Here is a 21,500-nt window from a genome sequence, read left to right as displayed (position 1 = left end):
TTTTTTTATCGAAGTGCACAATAAAAAAAATCTTCCCCTCTCAAATATTTTTTCTCCTGCACGGCCCTAAAGGCTGAATGATGGTTCTGCGTTAAATCAACGCAAAGGCCCAATCCCAATACTCCCCCTACTTTCTTTCACTACACCTAAAAAAGAAGGGACAGATTTTAGGGCACTTGAAATCTTCCCAGGGGCCTGTCCCAATCAAGGGCGTAGGTTTGGTCTCAACATTGGTAGGGACGATATAACGGCATAACCTGCATGTACTTTTTGCTGGGGACAGGACATTAATAAGACCAGATTGGGTGAACGGGGGTCAGGGCTACATTTGTCACGAATATGAACCTAATTAATTGATAGGCTAAATGATCAATGCAAAATAAATCTGTATAGACTTATACTGTGTATAATGTGTATTGGTTCACCTGATACGCGGTATGATTCAAACCTTTGTTTTCAAAAACTACTAAAGACACATTTTGAAAACTTCCAGAATATTCCAGGATTTTATTAGCAATTTAAATTGCAATATTTGAACATAACTTAAATTATATTAACATACACAATAAATACAAACTTATTAATAATCTCTTAACTACTACTTAACCTATATATGGAACTACATGTTATACATTGTCCTTCACCACACGAGTAATACATTGCTTTAATTGGTTGTCTCTTCACCTTCTTTTCCCTTATTTTCATCTCTAAAATGCATCAGTGGGTTGAGCAATTATGGAAAAAATGGTCAAGTCATCAGCCAATCCAAAAAAAAAATGGACCGGCAAATTCAGCAAGTGAAAAGGGGTAAATGTAAGTCTGAGCATAATGAAAATAATTCACTTAATAATGGTAGGGTCAATTCTATCCTTTCAACATTTGGGAAGACAATCTAAATTACCTTTATATCTGAACTCATTATATGATGCAAATAAGGTTGCTTAAAAGTTGGTAGGGACAATTTGAGCCTCCTGAAAAGTTTGTAGTGTTATGTCCCTACCGTCCCTATGCAAACCTACGCCCTTGGTCCCAATACTCCCCCGACTTTCAGCACCACCCCGGCGGCGTCTGCCTGCCTGCCGGCTCTGGAGCTGATTTATGGTTCTGCGTTAAATCGACGCCGAGCCTATGGCGTAGGGTACGTGACCTACGCCCAGGGCCGCCGCAAGGGGTGTGCGAACCGTGCGACCGCACTGGGCCTCGCGCTATGGGCCGTTTTTTTTTTTTTTTTTTCCAAATTTTTTTTTGTTTTGTTTTTTTTTCCTTCTTTCCCTTATAAATATCAACAGTCACGTTCCATTACAGACCTAAATGTGTACTAGTCTCTGCATATCAATAAATATATGTGCAATGATGCGCGTGTCTGTTGTTCAATACAACTGATCAGACCAAGCGCAGACACAAGCTGCTCTGATCCAGACGGTGGAGTTGGAACAAACTGTCACACAATGTCGAGAGAACGAGACAGATTCAGGAAATTTCCATCAGGGAATGAAAAAAGGAAAAAACTAAAGAAAATGGAAGAGTTTAATGCCTCTCTGAAAGGCTCGTTTGATAAATTTGTTACAAAAATCACCGATCCGACCGGGTCTAAAGCAGGCAAGAGGCAAGAGATGATGATGAGGCAGGGGAAGGTATCCAGTATTTTGATAATTGGAGAGTTAAAATTGCGCATATAGACACCCGATCCAACCCGAAAAACCCCAAAATGTTGCCCCCCCCAGCCATTCCGCACAGGGCCTCGCAAATCTCCCAGACGGCTCTGCGTTGGTGTAACGCGGAACCATAAATCAGCCTTTATTCTGGCGTGATCTTCACGAACAATGGGAAACTAGTGATTATGTACATTCACTGAGTGAATATTATGAAAGTAAAATATATATTTCTCGCTAGAAATGTAATCAAAACGCATTTGTATGCAGAAACTAACTCAAAATATTTATATTTATTCACAAAAAAATAAGAAATGTCCGCCATGTTTTTTTTTTATTCAGTCCGCAAATGACGACGAAAAGCATTCTGGGAAATTTTTTTTTCCCTAGATCAGCTAGTGAGGATCGGAAATCCCTCGATCCGTAGGGATAGATTCATAGCCACTACACTCGTTTTCTCCACTACCTCTAGGTGAAAAGAGGAATTGGGACACCACTACCCTCACGGGAACGCGCAAAATTTAGGGGTAGGGCTGAAAACTAGGGGTAGGGGAAGTATTGGGACAGGGCCAAAGTCTAGCCTGACGTTACTTCCCAAAAATTGTAACTACGCGTCGCGGCGACGGAGACCAACGCAGACCGAGAGGGCTGGGATTGGTTTGCTTGGCAGCAACTCATCTCCAGTTCCGGTTCTCTCTCGGCCACCGTTGTTCACTGTGACCGGAAAAGCCGGAAGCTAAACAAAGAATCAACTAGAGACGACGATAACTAGGGGTGGGTATTGGGAAGGACCTCACGATACGATACGCATCACAATACTTGAGCCACGATACGATACACATTGCGATGTCCCGATTATGTGATATCCCGATTATTATATTCTACATAGTTCACCGAAAAATTTAAAAATGCATTACACATCTTAAAATCCAAGTTGTATATATGTACATCAGATGATAGTGATGGATCTTAAAATCCGAGTTGCACGTTCATCAGATTATAGTTACAATTCATGGGACAAACTGAGTCAAAACAATGTTTTATTATAACTATACAAGCTAAAGTTACAACATATTTGTATATGTTTTTCATATTATTTACATCATATGAAATTAACATTAAATTTAGTATGAGGTTGCTTTAATTATGTGGCAACTGATAATAAACACAAGAAAGATGGAACTAAAACCAAGGACAGGCACAGTGATCAGTCAGTATAGATATAAATCCATAAATAAATAAACCTCTGTCCATTATTTTTCATTTTTTAAGGACAGGGGATTGTGTTATATAAAAAATTAATTATAAAATGAAATAAAACGTTAAATAAAACCTGAGCTCAGTGCAGGGCCCTTCCAGGGTTGGTAGAGAGTGGCAATGCCCAGGAGTGTCACTTAGGTAAGAGCACTGGCTGATATAATAGGAAAAAGATCGGGGATAAAAAATATTAAAAAAAAAAAAAAAAAAAAATCGATATTCAAATTTTTAATATCGATATTGAATCGGCTGGAAAAGTATCGCGATATATTGCCATATCGATATTTTTGCCCACCCCTAACGATAACAATAAAATTGTTATAATTCAGCCACATTGGAGGGTTTTCGAGCAGGAATCGCCTTTTCTTTTCTCTGGAAAATAACGTAACCCCCTACGCAACAGCAAAGGCTCTGCGTTGGTTTAACATAAATCAGGCTTAATACTCTAACGTAGGAAACAGAGTTTTACCTGCTTGGTCTTTTTCTAACTGTGTTGGAAGAGTCCGAGTGGGGGTAAACTTGCAGGATGAGGTGCATTGTGGGTAATTTCTAGCATAGGAACTGAAACTTGGGTTTGTTTCTCTGACTTCCTTCCAGTCCTTCATGTACGGTGACTACATCGCCTACGACTTCTGGCTGGGGAAAGTGTACGACCTGACCAACCACATCATCCTCAAGCTGTCCAACGGAGCCAGGTAGGAGTGTTGGTTAGGGAGGAACGGTGCACTAATGTCACGATACGATACACGATATTCAGGTCACGATAACCATACAATATTATAGCAGTATTTTTTTAACAACCTTGAATGAGGAACATATGACTGGAAAAAAATTTATTTTATTTAAAAGACACAAAATACAAAACAATGCTGTGTGTTTGCCCTATTGTTACAGTTTGTAATGCTTTATAACTGTTTGAGTTTTAAAGAGAAAGTCAGGACAACCATTTTCCACAAACTGAACTAAAAGTAAATGTCAGGTTTGCATTATGATCTTCAGTTTCATACAAGTACAAATATTTTGCCACAAACTGAATAGTTTGTCATGTATGACTTGAGATTTTTTCTTTTCCAGAAATGTAACAACTAAAATTAAATAAATAAAAGTAAATAAATAAACTATGAAAAGTCCCAAACTCCAAATGCAGCATGACTGTTATTGATCTTGTGCAGAGCTCAGAGCTTCACCTGCTCCAGCCTGAGGCCGTAAGGTTGAACCCCGGTATTGTTTCAGCCTCTCACCTTTGGTGACGACCAGAGGCGGATCTAGGGGGTGGCTACTTGGGCTCAAGCCCCGAATGTTTTTCCAAAAGCCCTGGATCCATAGGCGCAGGAACCGTGGGTGCTTCGGGGCCCGAGCGCCCACGGAGATGGCCGAGTGCTTTCCCATTCATTGTGTATGTGCTGCCTCCACGCAAGAGCGCAGGGTCTGCAGCCGAGGTCGGCGGCGCGCAACAGGGCGCACGCCGCCGGGTTGGGCGCAGACTCGGCGCAGAGACGGCTCAGGTGCCCAGATCTGAGAAAAAAAAATAAAAAAATAAAAAATCGTCCGGTCTAAATGTTCAATTGGGGCGCAAACACCGCGGCAGGTGCCGTCTCGCGCCGCCGAGCTCGGAGGGGAAGCGTCCGCTCTGGGCACAAAGCGCAGACCGAGCCGGTGTTCTGTTGATTTCTGCTGCTTCGTCGAAAAATGCTACCACGGCATAAACCAATAGCGTCTATCTGTCGAGTTTTGCTACCCTATCAGAAAAAGTTCCTTAATGGTTTTCTACCTTTTGCAGAGCAACAATCTTACTGTTTTACTCCCTAAACCACTTCCTTTCCCCCCAAGTGGTCCTTGTCTCTTGCCAGGCCGTCATTGTAAATAAGAATGTTCTTAATGACCTGCCTGGTTAAATAAATGAGAATGACTGAATGAATATCAAATAAAGCCATAGAATTGTTTTATTTTTCCTCTTTATCGTATAATGTTCACAAAAAGTAATGCAATTCATGTCATGGGTAGTGAATTTTGAAGGATCAAATACTCAACATCCCATATTATCAATTTTAAATCGATATTTCAGGGGTAGCATAATTTGATAGTCCAGTAATATCCTATCAAATAATGCTTCCGTCACTTAATGCATTCAGGGCACGGGAAGCATCTAAAATTATCTCTGCTGGGCTGATACTGCACCGCAAAATATCTAAAATTATCTAAATAACTTAAAACATTTGCCTGCGCCCAAATTGAACATTTTTTAATTTCACCGTGCTGCGCTGTGACGACATCTCGGCGGTGTCCGATAGTAGAGAAGGTGGTGGAGGGAGAAAAAAACTTGCAGGTTGTAGATCAGAGACGATCAAGATTGAAGAAAAAATCATTTTGGCTGTGAGTCTGTGTGAGGAGCTGTGGGATACAAGACTGCAGGTCTATTGTGACCTCAATAAAAAGGGACAAAAGTGGAGAGAAATCTCCCAAAATTTGGACATGCCAGGTGTGTTTAAAAATGGTAGAAAACTTTTGGTAGTGGTAGAGAGCTATTGCAAACCGAGCTGTAGGCTACTGTACGTCCAAAGGAGTGGGAAAACGGCGCCAAACCGGGAACCCCCCCCCCCCCCGGGCTAAGCCCCGGATCTCCTGACATCCTAGATCCGCCCCTGGTGACGACACAATCTTTACATCATAAAAAACATTGATTCATGCTCAGCTTAGAAGTAAAAGTTCGGAGCTCAAAACCCCACAAGAGTCCCGTGATCGGGACGACAAAACGGTACTAGCGTATTTTCACGACCATACGACGCACCGTACGAAAAGGCGCACATACGTCTACAACAACACGCACAAGTGTGCGTATTTAAAAATAGAGCGGAAGCAAAACTGAGTTTGATTGTGCTTTATTTAAGTCTTTATTACAAAGTACTAACATTTTTTAAATCACCAATGAATAATCAAAAATTAAAACAAGCGTCATTAATCAAACCCAAAGTCCTCATCCTCCGTTTCTGAATTAAACAGCTGCGCTAAATCAACTGTGCCAGTTCCACTTTCTTCGCTGTTAGTCACTTTCCGTGCCGTGCGGCTCCTCGGAAATGATGCCGGCTTTTGCGAAAGCTCGAACAACAGTCCAACCCAGCAGACACGTTGGCCCACGTTAGCATCTACAATCCATCCGCAAACTGTAGCGTAACTTGCCCGGCGCTGTGTTCTCCATCAGTCGTCCATCGCTCCCACGCCACTCGCAGCCTCACTTCACCGGCCGGTTCACACCGACGTCCAGCGGTTGGAGTTCCTTTGTACCTCCTGGAATAACAGCAAGCGCAGCGTTCATTTGTTTCACTTCTTTTTTCACATCGACTGTGGGACGTGCAGCATAGAGTCACAGATCAACAGCGTTCTCATGGAGCCTCAACTACGTCCGCCTTACAATAACACACATTGGGCGCACTGCGGTATTAGGCGCGCCGCACATTTTGAAAAAAATACAAGACGTTTATATGTTTCTTCTGAGTGTAGTAAGACTTTGGTCCGCGCGTTACTAGTAAACACAATATATTAATATTAATAACCCAATATCAGCTACAGTTTGTCACCTCCACGTAGGGCTGGGCCATTTTGGACAAAAATAAAATCCCAATTTTTTTTCTCTGAAAACCCGATTTTCGATTCCGATTTCGATTTTTTTTTTGGTAAAACTACAAAAGACAATGGAATAAATTGTTTCAAATATTTTATCTTTATATTTAAAGAAAAATAGAAAACGAATTTCCCTATTGGGAATGAAGTGCAATTGAAAGATACTGTAAATCCGCCTTGAGTTTAGTAAAGTGACAACATTTACAATTTTCTTCACCAAACAAAGATGACTAGACGCATGCAGCTAGCGGCAGAAAAGGAAAATCGATTTTCCGATTTTCCTTTTTTTTAACATCGTCTTGATTAATAAATCCGATTTAGATTTAAAATCGATTAATCGCACAGCCCTACCTCCACGACACGTATTGTGACATTTTTGTATCGTGAAATTTCGTGGCAGATATAATGTTCCACCCCTGGTGTGCGTGGTCTGGTCCAGGTCCTGGTCCAGATCTGGTCTGATCCTTGTCTGTATTTCCAGGTGTTCCATGAGTGTGGAGGACGGAGCTAAACTCTACGACATCTGCCCTCACGTCAGCGACTCGGTACGTATCTCCTCCTCCTCCGCCCCCGACCCGGTTCTGGTTCTGGTCCCGCTGACGTGTCTCGTGTTCTGGTTCTGGTCCCGCTGACGTGTCTGTCTCCTCAGGGCTTGTTCTTCGACGAGACGTACGGGTTCTACCCGGGCCAGGTCCTGATCGGCCCGGCCAAGGTCTTCACCAACGTGACGTGGCTGTCGGGGGTCAAACCCGTGCTGGGCCGGAAGTGCAAGTTCCGGGTGGTGGTGGAGGAGGTGAGGCTCCGTCAGCGGCTCGGCCCGCGGTGCTGGTACCGGCACCGGCCCGGTCCCGACCCGGGTTTCGGTCCGACCCGCGTCCCCCCGTCTCACCCACACGTCTCTCTCTCCAGGTGAAGGTCGTGGAGCTGAAGGTCACCTGGATCACCAAGAGCTACTCGCCCAAGGGGTCGGACAGCGTTTACCCGCCGGCCTCCACCATCACGCAGGAGAACCTGTGCAGGTACCGGGTCTGGGTTAGGGCTGGGGATTGTTAAGAACCTTTCTATTCCATTTCCATTCTTTAGGTTTCGATTTGATTCAATTTCGATTCGATATTTATTTTAAGTGCTTCGATATCGATTCAGTAAAACATCGAAATACACAAATACCTGTTGGCAATTTTTCATTATTTTTATTTTCATGCCTACAGGACTGTCTCAGAAAATTATAATATTGTGATTTTCTGTAATGCAATTAAAAAAACAAAAATGTCATACATTCTGGATTCATTACAAATCAACTGAAATATTGCAAGCCTTTTATTATTTTAATATTGCTGATCATGGCTTACAGCTTAAGAAAACTCAAATATCCTATCTCCAAAAATTAGAATATTTTGGGAATCTTAATCTTAAAAAGAACTTTATCACAATATTCTAATTTTCTGAGACAGTCCTGTAGAAATGAACTGAGCAATTAAACTTAGCAGCACCATAATGGCTCACTTGTGCATTTGTACTGTAGTACAAAAGTTCAAATAAAAAAAATAAACACACATGACAGTTTTGTGTCAACATAATCCGCAGGTTTGTCGTGTTGCTGTTCGGCAGCAACAAGACAAACCTGCGGATCATGTTGACACAAAACTGTCATGTGTGTTTATTTTTTTTATTTGAACTTTTGTACTACAGTACTGACTTGGCGCAGAGTCGGCACAGCCTCCACCACCTTTTCTCCTATTGGACACCACTCCTCACAGCGCGGCACGGTGGAATTAAATAATGCTCTTGCGCCGCAGTGGCACATACATCAGGGGTCTTCAACTAGATTATTAGTGGTTTTTAAGTCTTCTTTGAAAACTTATTTATTTTCTTTGGCTTTTAGTGTGTGACAAATTAGTTCCCCACATCTGTGTGAAGTGATTGTGCACTTTGTGTCTGTTCTTTGTCGTCTATTCTCTATTATCTATTTTTTTTATTACTATTTTATTGATCATTTTAGTATGTTAGTGATTTTATTGTTTCTACACTGTGTACTGTGTTTTTCTTTTGGTATTGTTTTATTTTCTTGTATGCTGTACAGCACTTTGGTCGACCTCGGTCGTTTTTAAATGTGCTTTATAAATATAATTGACATTGACATTATTCAGGGGGCCACATCTGCAAAAAAACTGTATGGAGAGGGCCGCACAAAGCGCGCAGGCGGAAAATTTGGGCATTTTGCACTCAAGGACAAAGATTTATGTATATATAATACATTTGTGCTCAGGAATGAGCAGGAGAATATATCTGTCTAGTTTACATAATAATGATGTATTAATTGTCTCCAGATTTAGTCATTGTGAATGTTAAATATAATATTCAGACAAAGAAATATTATTTTAAATGCAAGTTAATTTTGAAACCATGCATTGTGCAAACTTAATGAAGTTGGTATTGACCTACTTTTAATAAAACACGCCATAATGACAAAGCACCACTTTCCACCAAGATTTCCTTATTTGAATATTATATTAAGCATTTCAGTCCATAGTAGCCAGTTAGATGATATAAATAAGCAACCAAAATATTAACCATAAGCTCCTTTTATTAATGACACATCAGTGCATTATATCAGCAAAACAAAACAATCACATGAAATTATAGGAGACTTAGAAGTTCATCTGAAATGCAGAGTCCTCATTAAGAGATTCAGATGAAAAAAATGTCAGGCCAATCCTAGAAGCCTAATGATGTAAACAAGTCCTCTATAAACGGAGGTTAATAACAAATAATGTGACAAACATTATCACTGTGCAACACTGGCAAAAAATCTGAAGTAGTAAAAAACATCTCTAGCAGAGATTAACATGTACAAACTCTGTCCAATGAATCATTAACCAACTGAAAATGCTACCAAGCATCTGAAACTTTTATTAATTAACAAAATGCGATATGGAAACCATGTTAGTTTCGCTTACTTTGCTTACTTCTACTGGAAGTGACATTAAATGCAACGATATATATAAAACGATTTAATATATATTAAAAACATTAATAACTAGGTATGAAATATGACCAGGGGCCACATAAAAACTCCTGGTGGGCCGCAAGTGTCCCGCGGGCCGCCAGTTGAATATCCCTGACCTACATGAATGGGAAAGCCGGCGGCGGTCTGCGTTTTGCCCTCTATGTGAAAGCAGCTTTACACTCCTCCCTACTTTACTCCGTTTCTCGTGTTCCTTCTTTAAATGGGAATTCAAAATGAGTCCAAACGTCTGATCTGAAAGATTTTTTGCTTGCCATCGTCGCCATGTTATTGTTGTTTGGTCGCCCCCGTCCACAAAACACCAATCATAAGAAAATGTTGCCACAGCGCCCCCACTGGCCGGGAGGAGAATCATTCAGATGCTTCGATTAATCCATATGGAATCAGGGCGGGAGAATTGATGCATCGATTTTTCGATATTTTTACCCACCGTAGTCTGGGTCTGTGTGGGACCTGGTCCTGGTCCAGGTCTTTAGTAACTCTCCTCCTCTGGTCCTGGTCCAGGTCCAGGTCCAGGTCCTGGTCCTGGTCCAGGTCTTTAGTAACTCTCTGATTGGCTACAGGGTGCGGCGGCTGGGCTACTACGACCACACCCAGCGACAGCTGGGCGAGCGTTCCCTCTACGTGTTTCCTGCCAAGGGCGACGCCACCAGGATCACCTGTGAGGGACCGGAGGGCCCGGTTCTGCCGGAGGACCCGGTCGCCAGGAAGGTTCGGATCCTTTTATTTAAACATCTCAGACGTTTGTTTCTTCACACTGGAGGATTGTTTCTTATGACGCTTTTAGAGAGTTATAAACTATAATTGGTGCAAACAGATATGTTTGTGGTTTATAATCTATAAACTATAATCAACGGAGTTGTTTCACCGTCCAACTTGTGTCTCCTGCAGCTCAAGCGGATGTTCAAGAAGGATTCTGGGAAGAAGACAGAAAACGCTGATGCACAAGGTGCTGAATCCGTCTGTAGTTCATGTTTGCAGAACCAGAACCAGTAAAGTTCTGCTTCTGTTTTCCTGCAGAAGTTACTGTAAAAACCCCCAGCTGATCTGATCAGAGAAGTTTTAGTTATTTAACACCTCAGATTATTAATAATGTCTTGTAGTAATAATAATATTCTTAATTATTATTAAGAATAAAAACTATTTTTTCTAAGCTGTCTCAAAAGCTCAACAAAGCAGATAATTTATTTTAATTTAGCTTTAAAGGCACCTAAAAAACACTTCCAATTAATCCAGTTAATATAAAGCAATAAAAGTAACTTTTGCCATCGACCCGTGGAGCAGCAGCGCCGGCTGAGCGAGGGTTTTAGCTGCGTTCTGCAGCTTGTCCTGGTTTTTTAAACGTTGTTTCCTTCAGGCGACCACAAGCCGGAGCAGCCAGACCCGTCCCAGTCCAACAACAACGGGCCGGTTCAGAACTCTGTGGAGAACCAGAACCCCCAGAACCTCCAGAACCCCCAGAACCCCGACGAGGGGGCGGAGCTCGGGGAGCAGGACGCCGACGACGAGGCGGCCGAGGACACGGACGACACCAGGTCAGGGGGGTTGTTGCTAGGCAACGACTACAATCGGGGGGAGGCTGTTGCTAGGCAACGGCTACAATCAGACAGTGGAGTTGGTGGAATGCTCAGTATTATTATTATTATTATTATTATTATTAAAACCCAGATAAAGCTGCCACTTTTGGCGTTTTTCAGTTTTTTATTTTTCATTTAAATGTTTTATTATTATTCTAGAGAAGTTAGATGAACAGAAATAATCCTGGGTTTTTTTATTTAAATGTTTTATCATTATTCTAGAGAAGATAAACTAACAGAAACTAACCGTGGGTTTTTTTATTTAAATGTTTTATTATTATTCTAGAGAGGTTAAACTAACAGAAATAACCGTGGGTTTTTTTATTTAAATGTTTTATTCTTATTCTAGAGAGGTTAAACTAACAGAAATAACCCTGGGTTTTTTTATTTAAATGTTTTATTCTTATTCTAGAGAGGTTAAACTAACAGAAATAACCGTGGTTTCCTGCAGCTCCCTGACGTCGTCGGCCAGCTCCACCGCCTCGTCCCAGAGCGGCGGCCTGGGAACAAACCGCAAGAAGAGCATCCCGTTATCCATCCGCAACCTGAAGAGGAAGCACAAGAAGAAGAGGACCAAGTTCTCCCGCGAGTTCAAGCCCGGGGACCGGTGAGTTTCACGGGGGGGGGTCCTGGACGACCCCTGACCCCCGTCTTAGAGCCCTTACCTTTACACAGTGATCATGTCGAGGGGAAGTGACGTCAGTCACATGATTTGGTCACAAATCTCCGCCTTCAAGCAGGAATTCCCAGCAGCCGTTTCCACTGAGCTGTCAATCATCCACATCCAGGAAGTTGTTTCTGAGTTACGGCCTTCGTTCTCCCAGAACAGTTACATTTAGAAACAAATACAAACATTTAGGGACTTTCATGTCAAATAAACCCAGTTTTATCAGTTTGGTACCAACAATCATCCGAGTCACAACGTTTCATCTCAGAATTGACCCTTTGTTGCCAGGTCGGACAACTGTCGTCTCCCCCCACTCCTGTTGTAAAGATTGTGTTTTAAATCACTTTATTTCTAATTATTGTACCAAAGAAAATCAATAGAAACTAGATATAAACAAAAGGAACACTTTGGGTGTAGTGAGTTTAAAAAAACTGAGGTTTTTGGCAAAAACGTGATATTTTGATGAGTTTAGCTCATAGCACGGTGGAAGGTGTTGTCGCCCACGTAGCGTCATCCAAAGCACACATTTATCGTGATTTACCGTTGGTTTTGGGATTAAATGTATTCCTGTGATTCTGTCTGGGTAGCAGGTATCACTTTTTAACCTTTTTTTTTTTTTTTCCTTTTTTTTATTGAGATCAATAGCCAAAGTAACAATGGTACATACATATTTATAACTATTTCTATTTAGAAGAAAAAAAACAATAGAAAGATCACTACATACAGTGACCGTGGTGTACCAAGTATCACTAAAAGAAAATCACAAGTCAAAGATTTTTTCCCTTTTTTTTCCCTTTTTTTTTTAACCCCTCCAACATAGAAACATAAAAATAAAATAAAAATAAATGGATATAAAATTATAGCAGGATAAGAATTAATTACGCAAAAAAAAAGAATAGAAAATAAATAAATAAAAAAAATAAAAAAAAGGAAAACAGCTCACTAAACTATTATTCTAAAAACACCATAATGCAAATACACACCCACACATAAATAAAATTGCAAAAAGGAAAGAAAAAGTATATGAAAACACCTACTTTTTAACAATTTTAAGGTAAATGAATAAAAGGCTTTCGCGGTTGTTTTGGAAGTTCGGATCAGATTTCTACCAGTTTGAGGATAAAAATCCGCTGCACATTCACGACACTACAAGTGTTCCTAATACAAGGTTTAAAAAAATAATCCAGTGATTTACATTTTGATACAAGTAAATTAAAAACTACACTTTTTCCATTGATGAACCGGATATTCTGACCCGGATGAAGCAAACGGAGAACGATGTTTCTGATTGGTCAGTCAGGAACCAATCAGAACAAAGGGTCAATTAATGTTGATGTTTCAGGATTTTAGGTTTTTCACCACATGAATCCACATTCCTGCTTCTCTCCATCTCCATAAACTTCATGTTACCTGTAGTGACACCAGATTTATTCAGATGCAGCTTGCAGGTGCATTGTGGGTAATTGTGTTGTGCCGTGGTTCCGGTCACAGAAAGCTCCGTTTCTCTCCAGGGTGGCGGTGGAAGTGGTGTCCACTAAGACCACGGCGGATGTGATGTGGAAGGACGGCCGGGTGGAGAAGGGGATCCGGTCCAACGAGCTCATCCCCATCCAGCACCTGGACGGACACGAGTTCTGCCCCGGGGACTTCGTCGTGGACAAGAGACGTGAGAAACCCGTGTTTCTGGCTCTGGATTCACACAGAAAGAGTCAAAAATCACCTGTGGTCACGCAGTGGGCAGGACTTTCAAGCTGCTCTGCAGAACTAGAGGAAGAAAGTTTATATAAACTACATTTATCTATATATAGCTGCACATCTTCAGTCTCAGGTAGAAACATTAAGTTCAGGTAGAAATGTTTAGTTCAGTTCAGGTAGAAACATTTAGTTCAGGTAAAAACATTTAGTTCAGGTAAAGAAACATTTAGTTTAGTTTAGGCATGGGGCGATATACGATATTATCGTATATCGCGATAAAAAACGGCCGCGATAACGTTATCGTGGGGTACTGTAATTATCGCCAATTTTTTTTTTTTTTTTGGTCACACAAGGCTACCAGCCAGGTAGAAGCCAGTGTTATTTTTTTTCATGTATTTTATTAATATTATTTATTATTATTATTTAATATTTTTTCAGAGAGTAGTACAATCCGTGTGCATTTGACTACTGTGGCACTTTATTTTCACTCAATCTTTGTGTTGGCCATGCAGCTTTTGTTTTGTATACTACAGAGCAGTGCCTTTATTTTATTATTTTTCCAGAGAGCCGTACCAAGTAGCAGGCAGCCAGCCACTGTTAAAGTTTCAGAGAGTAATACAATCAGTGTGCATTTGGCTCTACTTTGTCACTTTATTTCTATTTGTCACTTATTTCTTTCGACTCTCAGGGAAGTATTTTCTTACAAAAAAAGAAAGTTCAAATAAGTACCGGTACTATAGTTTACACTTTGTAATGCATAACATTTACAGTACACTATTTGTTCTCCACCTCAAGTGTCACTGTGTTGAGAATGATTTGAGAATAAATGTTCTGAAGGAACCAGTGGATCCACGGTTAGTGTTATTCCTTGCATTTTAAGAATTTTATAAGCGACACGCTAATATCGTGATAATATCGTAATCGTGATATTTTTGTCCACTAATATCGTGATATGAAATTTTCATATCGTCCCATGCCTAGTTCAGGTAAAGAAACATTTAGTTCAGGTAAAAACATTTAGTTTAGGTAAAGAAACATTTAGTTCAGGTAAAAACATTTAGTTTAGGTAAAGAAACATTTAGTTCAGGTAGAAACATTTAGTTACATTTAGGAAAAGCTCCATCTGGTTCTTTGGTTCTCCTCACGTTCTCATAATCATGTAACAGCTAAATGTAAATTATTACCAGAAAACTTACAACACATGTTTACTTTCAGTTCAAATAATGAAGATAGTCGTAGAAAATGTCATTTTAAACATCTACTTGCCCGAACAACTTTAAAGCAGATGATGTTTCTATTGTTGGAATTAAGTTATGGAATTCATTACATGATGATTTAAAGGGCTGTATAAAAATATTTCAGTTTAAAAAGAAATTTAAAGAGAAAAAAATGGCAATGTATGGATGAAATAGTCAAAATGTATAATATATGCGTATGGAGACAATCTATCTTTGATTTTTTTGTTTTTCTTTCTTTGTGATATTAACTAAGTAATTGTGCAGAAATCTGTAATTATTGTTTAGTTTTGAGGGAGGGGCAGGTAGAATAAGATTTTCTTCTTCCTGCTCCTTTCTGGTTATGGAATCTGCTTTTGATTGTGTTTCATTTTACTTGTTTGTTTTTTTTGTTTGCATATTTCCATGATGGGAATAAATAAAACTGAAATGTTGGTTGTTGGTCCTGCAGCCCAAGCCCTGCAGGACCCGGGCGTCTACGGCGTCATCCAGTCGGGCGACCACAAGGGCCGGACCTGCGTGGTGAAGTGGATCAAGCTGAACTCCAGCAGCGACGACGTGGAGGTGGGTCAGCGGGGTCAGAGGGGTCAGAGGGGTCAGAGGGGTCAGCGGGGTCAGCCGGGGTCACCGGGGTCAGCCGGGGCGTTTTTAGAGCTGGCGCGGAGCTCCGTAACCATAGCAACTGACGGTTGTGTCGTCTCCAGGTCACCGGCGTGGAGGACGACGTCAGCGTGTACGACATCGCCGACCACCCGGACTTCCACTTCAGAACCACCGACATCGTCATCAGGATCTGGAACTCGGAGGTCGGAGAGAACGACTGCGAGAACGAGGTGAACGAGGTTTTGTGGTTTGTTTGTTTGTTTTCAGTCGCTGCCGGTACGTGTAGTTACCACAGCGCGCTGAATTTCTGACCATTACTGTCCGCTCCCGCAAAACTTTAAAACACGAGAATTTATGCCACACAATAATAGAGATGCTTTGATTCTGTGTCTTCTCCCGTCCCGCAAGAGAAAAGTCCTAGACAAATCTATCTGATTTAATGTTAACATGGTAATTGTGGAGCTTGATGGATGATTGACAGTTCATTGGTCACCTGACTGAAAGTTAGATGCAAATCCATCATTGTACTTGGAGGACCTGGAAATAATTAAAAGAACAGATGGAAACAGGAAACATAAAAATTGTGAGGTTTTCAAAGTTGTAGCAGTTGTAGTTAGTTTTTCTTCCGGTAGTTTAAAGGGATTGTGACATGAAAAACAAATTTTTCTTGATTTTTTGTGTTTTGTTGGGTGTCTTGACATCATTTACACCCAAAAAACAACGAACTTTTAACATTCAGTGTATTGTGTGCTTTCTGGGATTTTCCGCATAACTATGCAAAAACGGCGCATGTGGTTTGGTGGCGGATCGTTACGTAACGATCCGCTAAATCACCGCCCCCTCCACCCAGCTCCCTGCCTCCTCTCCTCTCCAGCGCACCATAAAGGCTGATTTATGGTTCCGCGTTAACGGTGTAACGCGGAACCATAAATCAGGCTTAAAGGTGCGGGTATGGTTCTGCGTCACACACACGCAGAGCACACGGCGCACCCGTGACGCTGTCACGAATCGTTCAGAGTTCTCCGTCTCTCCATTTGGTCGCGGTGCAGTACCCCCCGCGGCCACTAGTTAGCGATCTTTTTCTGAATGGTTTATCCGACTTTTTCCGGTCACAGTAAATCAAAGAAATAAGGACAACTATTGTGCAAAAAACAAAAACAAAAAAAATCACATATAAACGAAGAAAAAAGCCCTGGAAGTTCACTACTGATTCAAACCGGAAACCGGAAATGCTTCGCTTTCAAACGAACCAATCACAGCCCTCTCGGCCTGCGTGTGGTCGGCGTCTCCTCGACGCGTAGTTACAATTTTCGGGAGGTGCACGTCACTGACGGCGCATGTGACGGCGTGTCCTCTGCGTGTACAAAAACCACACGCCGTAGGCACGGCGTCGTTTTGACGCAGAAGCATAATTCAGCCTTAACACGGAGCTGTTTACAGCCTCTTCTGTTCTAATCACCGGAGGAAAACTGCTAAGAAGACCCGCGGCCACTGACTGGACTTAAGATAAGGGGACACTTTATTTACATGCTTTTATTTTTATGATTGTTTGCTGTGGTTCGCCCTCCTGCTTTTCCGTGCATGCTTCGCCTGTCGCTCCCGGCTTAACTCTCCGACGCCGCTGTGAGCGTATGGCTGGGTTGGAGGAGGAGCGGAGCAATGATTGACAGGAAAGGGGGAAATGGAAGCATTTTTCACGGCGCAAAAAAACACTGTAATAAAAAGCCAGGAATGGAGTACTAGAGTGAAGTTTTTCTTGTTACACTCTTTTAGACACATTTGAGGGATGTTGGCCAAGACTTTTTATAGTGTTAAAAGCATGTTAAAAATTATGTCACAATACCTTTAACTTCCGGTCCCCCCCCCCTATCCAATCAGAACCTTCCCAACCCCCAGACCTGGAGAGGAATTGGAGAAAGACCATCAAACTTGTTCTCCATGTAAACCTCAATTCAGAATGACTATTTCCATGTAAACTCGAAGGAAAATAGTTTAATTCTGAATTATTTAATTCGGAATAATTAATTCCGAATTAAAAATCATCATGTAACCGTGGCCGATGTCGGTTCCCCTGCAGACGTCGGTGGGCCAGGTGTACCGGGTGGACGTGAGCAGCAAGGTGGAGGTGGTTTGGGCCGACAACTCCAAGACCGTCGTCCTGCCGCAGGTGAGTTGGTCCTGGTCCCGCCCGTCGTCCGGCGGGCAGCGTGTAGCTCCTATAATTTCCTGAAAATGTAATAACGCCTGAAAATGTAATAAAATTTGCACTTAACTCAATCGAATGTAATAAAATATCCTGACGGATATTGTAATAACATTTTTACTGATAATGTAATACCTTATTACATTATTGGGAATTTATTACTTTTTCAGGTGGGTCTTTTTTTTTTTTTTTCCAAAACTGATAATGTAATACTTGACAAATAATGTAATATATATGTTCATTTTCAGTCCAGAGTTCTACATTTTGTGTTTTAAGTATCTAAGAATGTTTTATACACTGGACTTAAAACACCAGAATGACTATTGGGTTAAATTTCAGACTTTGAGTACCATGTAATAAATTCCCAATAATGTAATAAGGTATTACATTATCGGTAAAAATGTAATTACAATATCCGTCAGGATATTTTATTACATTATTGGTGAAGTTATTACATTATTGGGTTTTATTACATTTTCAGGAAATTATGACATTATAGGGGGAAATTATGACATTATAGGGGGAAATTATGACATTATAGGGTGAAATTATTACATTATAGGGTGAAATTATTACATTATAGGGGGAAATTATTACATTATAGGGTGAAATTATTACATTATTGGGTGAAATTATGACATTATAGGGTAAAGTTATTACATTATAGGTTGAAATTATTACATTATAAGGTGCTACAGAGCTCCCCCCTGACCCGGTTCTTTTCCCTCTCCAGCATCTCTACAACGTGGAGTCTGAGATCGAGGAGACGGACTACGACTCTGTGGAGGAGACGAGCAGCGTCCTGTCCACCGAGGAGTGGGAGGACGAGAGCGACAGCTGGGAGACGGACAACGGCCTGACGACCGAGGACGACGGACACGTCAACAACTCTGACATCATCGACACGGCCACGCCCACCCCGACCCCCACGGGGGCCTCGGCCTTCATCATCCCGCCGTCGCCGGGGGACGCCCGGGACAGGGACAGGGGGGACGGAGTCCCCAGCCCCGCCAAGGGCCCCCCGGGGGAGGACGGAGACGTGGCCTCGCCGGCGTCTGGAGGTCAGAGATGCTTCACTTACAGAGATTATCACTTTTACCCAGAACTGCTCCCTTAAGTCCACTAAGCTCCTTCGTCTTAAGACGTTAGAGTTGTTTTTGGAGGTTTTATCTTTATCTCGTCTCCAAAGACGTGTGAGTGGATGAAAGTTTCCTTTCACGGTTCAGTGAGTTTTATCTAGGGATGCCCAGATAACGATTAAGGAAGTTTATTTGTAAAGCACAATTCAACACAAGGTAATTCAAAGTGCTTTACATCAACATTAAAAGCAGCAACAACACTTAAAACATAAATAACACATAAAATGATTAAAAAAAAGAGGTAAAATAATAAAAAGCACAAGTTGTTAAAAAGTAAGGGCAGTAGATCCAGCAGGTACATCTCAAAATGTCATACATTCTGGATTCATTACAAATCAACTGAAATATTGCAAGCCTTTTATTATTTTAATATTGCTGATTATGGTTTACAGTTTAAGATTAAGATTCCCAGAATATTCTAATTTTTTGAGATAGGATATTTGACTTTTCTTAAACTGTAAACCATGATCAGCAATATTAAAATAATAAAAGGCTTGTAATATTTCAGTTGATTTGTAATGAATCCAGAATGTATGACATTTTTGCATTACAGAAAATAAAGAACTTTATCACAATATTCTAATTTTCTGAGACAGTCCTGTATAACAAATCAATGAAACATCATATTGCGGCTCGAGTGCGTCAAGAAGAGAAATCCTTGGTCTTCTCCAACTGACAGCGGCTGGTCGTCCAGCGCGGGTCAGAGCCTGCGTTATTTTAACTTGTCTCTTGCCATTGTCTGTTGCTTTTGCAGAACCTGAGCTAATGTTGGCCGTTGTGGTCTTGCAGTAGCATTAGCAAACTCAGACCAGTTCTGCTGTTGAGACTGACACCAAAATGAAGCATCATTTATTGCACAATAGTTTTGGAAACATCCCTCATGCTTTTGTGACCACACATACACGATTGTTGCTGCGGAGGATTCGGGTAGTCGTCTCTTCGTTGGTTCTAGTTTGTGGCGCTAAATGCTAACGCGTGGCTCTGACCGTGGTCCTGAAAACCTGAGCGTCACTTCTGACCACGGACTCTGTAACGTCACCCAGTATTTCTGAATCTCAGAAAAGAACAGTACAGCTGGATATTGTCTACAAATAAATGGTACGAAACATCAGCAAACTCCTGGATTTTCTTACCCAACGGGAGAAAATATAATAGAAACAAAAGTTGAACCAAAACAGAACCCTGAGGTACTCCGCACAGCAAATCAGCAGTCAGACAAGAACTGTTTTGCTGAAATACTGACGGAACCCAGTATTTTTGTGGACACGTTGTTTTAGCTCAACTAAATCGAATTAAGTTGTGATAATAATTAATAATTCTTATCAAATCTGTCGGAACATCTTCGTTTCAAGTGTCAAACATGTGAAACTAGAACTAGAAGAGCAACGCTTTTTGATGCGCGTAAGTCGTTTAATTCAATTCAAAATACTTTATTAATCCCGAAGGTGGAAAAAAGGTTTTATACAAACCGAAAAATTATAAAATAAATTAAAAAAAACATGAACTTATTTAATGTATTCATAACAAGAAAAATAATTGTCTAAATATTTCTAAACACAAAATTGGAATTGATTTTGATTTCAACACATAATGAACCACAATAATATAAAAAAGGGGATTTTTTTTTATGTTAATTTCATATGTCAGACGTTAAAGTTTATTGTAGCCTGATCTTTACTTGACTGCACTTTGGTTGTTCTTAAATGTGCTGTGAGGATCAATTTATCCCCTTTCCTTTGATTTATTTTAACATTGTTTAAATGATGACTTTCCAAACAGGTTCACGTGTCGCTGTGGTAACTCTGTTCCTTAAATCCTCCTCATTTGTCGTAACTCTGTTTCATTAAATCCTCTCATCTCTCCTCAGCACCGACTCCCGGGGCGGCGGTGAACGGGGCGGAGAAGCCCAGCAAGGACGGCTCGTCCCGGGGCTTCAGGGAGCTGAAGGAGGCCCTGAAGATCCTGGAGAGCCTGAAGAACATGACGGTGGAGCAGCTGTGGACGGGCGGCTCGCCCACCTCCCCCACGGCGGCCGAGCCGGCCTCGGCCAGCGTGGCCAGCCCGGCCCCGGCCGCCCCCGAGAAGCCCACCAAGGAGAAACGCTTCCTGGACGACATCAAGAAGCTGCAGGAGAACCTGAGGAAGACGCTGGACAACGTGGCCATCGTGGAGGAGGAGAAGATGGAGGCGGTGGGGAGCGCCGGGGCCGAGGCAGGTGGAGCCGCCGCAGAGTTGATTCTGGCAGCCATGTTACATTTAGTCTTGGTCTTACCAAATGCCGTACTAAACAGTAAATACTAAAAAGTATACTTAAGTTCTGCACACTTTTGTGTAAATATGAGTAGTATGCATTAATTCGGACGTACTACTCAGAGCCACACGGCACTTCCTGCCTATATACGAATATTATAATAGTAATATTATTATCAGTACTCGAGTTGTAAAAACAATCAGGATGGATGGTGGATTTTATCATATGGGGACAGATAATTTGTGCTGATTACAAATAATATAATATATTACAAATGATAGCAGTGAAGAAAACAGCTGCAGAAATACTGCAGGAATGACATAGCAGCAGTTAAATGCAGCCTTCTGTAAGCTTTAAATATCCACTGGGCTTACATCAAATACATCAAAACACAACAATAAAAAACACTTTTCTGAACTTATCAATATGACTCTGTCCTTCACAGGATAAGTAACATGGATCACTGCAAAAACTCACAATCTTAACAAGAATATTTGTCTTATTTCTAGTTAAAATGTCTCATTTTAGTAAAAAAAATCTCATTACACTTAAAACAAGTGAAAATTTACTTGAAACAG

The 21,500-nt window shown here is 41.2% G+C and overlaps 1 protein-coding gene across 2 annotated transcripts in view; it reads left to right on the top strand.

Annotated features, from left to right (window-relative positions):
- The window catches only part of LOC133448272 ((E3-independent) E2 ubiquitin-conjugating enzyme UBE2O-like), a 56,934-nt gene that overhangs the window by 21,007 nt on the left and 14,427 nt on the right, over positions 1 to 21,500 (top strand). The window contains exons 4-17 of one of the 2 annotated variants that reach the window (XM_061726772.1): positions 3,507 to 3,604; positions 7,009 to 7,072; positions 7,177 to 7,320; positions 7,437 to 7,546; positions 10,116 to 10,263; positions 10,444 to 10,501; positions 10,910 to 11,087; positions 11,581 to 11,736; positions 13,308 to 13,462; positions 15,178 to 15,290; positions 15,431 to 15,559; positions 17,407 to 17,496; positions 18,266 to 18,593; positions 20,539 to 20,882. In XM_061726772.1, the coding sequence (XP_061582756.1) occupies positions 3,507 to 3,604; positions 7,009 to 7,072; positions 7,177 to 7,320; positions 7,437 to 7,546; positions 10,116 to 10,263; positions 10,444 to 10,501; positions 10,910 to 11,087; positions 11,581 to 11,736; positions 13,308 to 13,462; positions 15,178 to 15,290; positions 15,431 to 15,559; positions 17,407 to 17,496; positions 18,266 to 18,593; positions 20,539 to 20,882 (2,115 nt within the window). Of the gene's footprint in view, positions 1 to 3,506; positions 3,605 to 7,008; positions 7,073 to 7,176; positions 7,321 to 7,436; positions 7,547 to 10,115; positions 10,264 to 10,443; positions 10,502 to 10,909; positions 11,088 to 11,580; positions 11,737 to 13,307; positions 13,463 to 15,177; positions 15,291 to 15,430; positions 15,560 to 17,406; positions 17,497 to 18,265; positions 18,594 to 20,538; positions 20,883 to 21,500 lie in introns of those variants that run through there. The other variant, XM_061726688.1, reaches the window with a different exon arrangement.

The sequence above is a fragment of the Cololabis saira genome, chromosome 1, assembly GCF_033807715.1.
Source record: "Cololabis saira isolate AMF1-May2022 chromosome 1, fColSai1.1, whole genome shotgun sequence".
NCBI classification, from domain to species: domain Eukaryota; kingdom Metazoa; phylum Chordata; class Actinopteri; order Beloniformes; family Belonidae; genus Cololabis; species Cololabis saira.
This window is presented reverse-complemented; position numbering and strand designations above follow the sequence as displayed.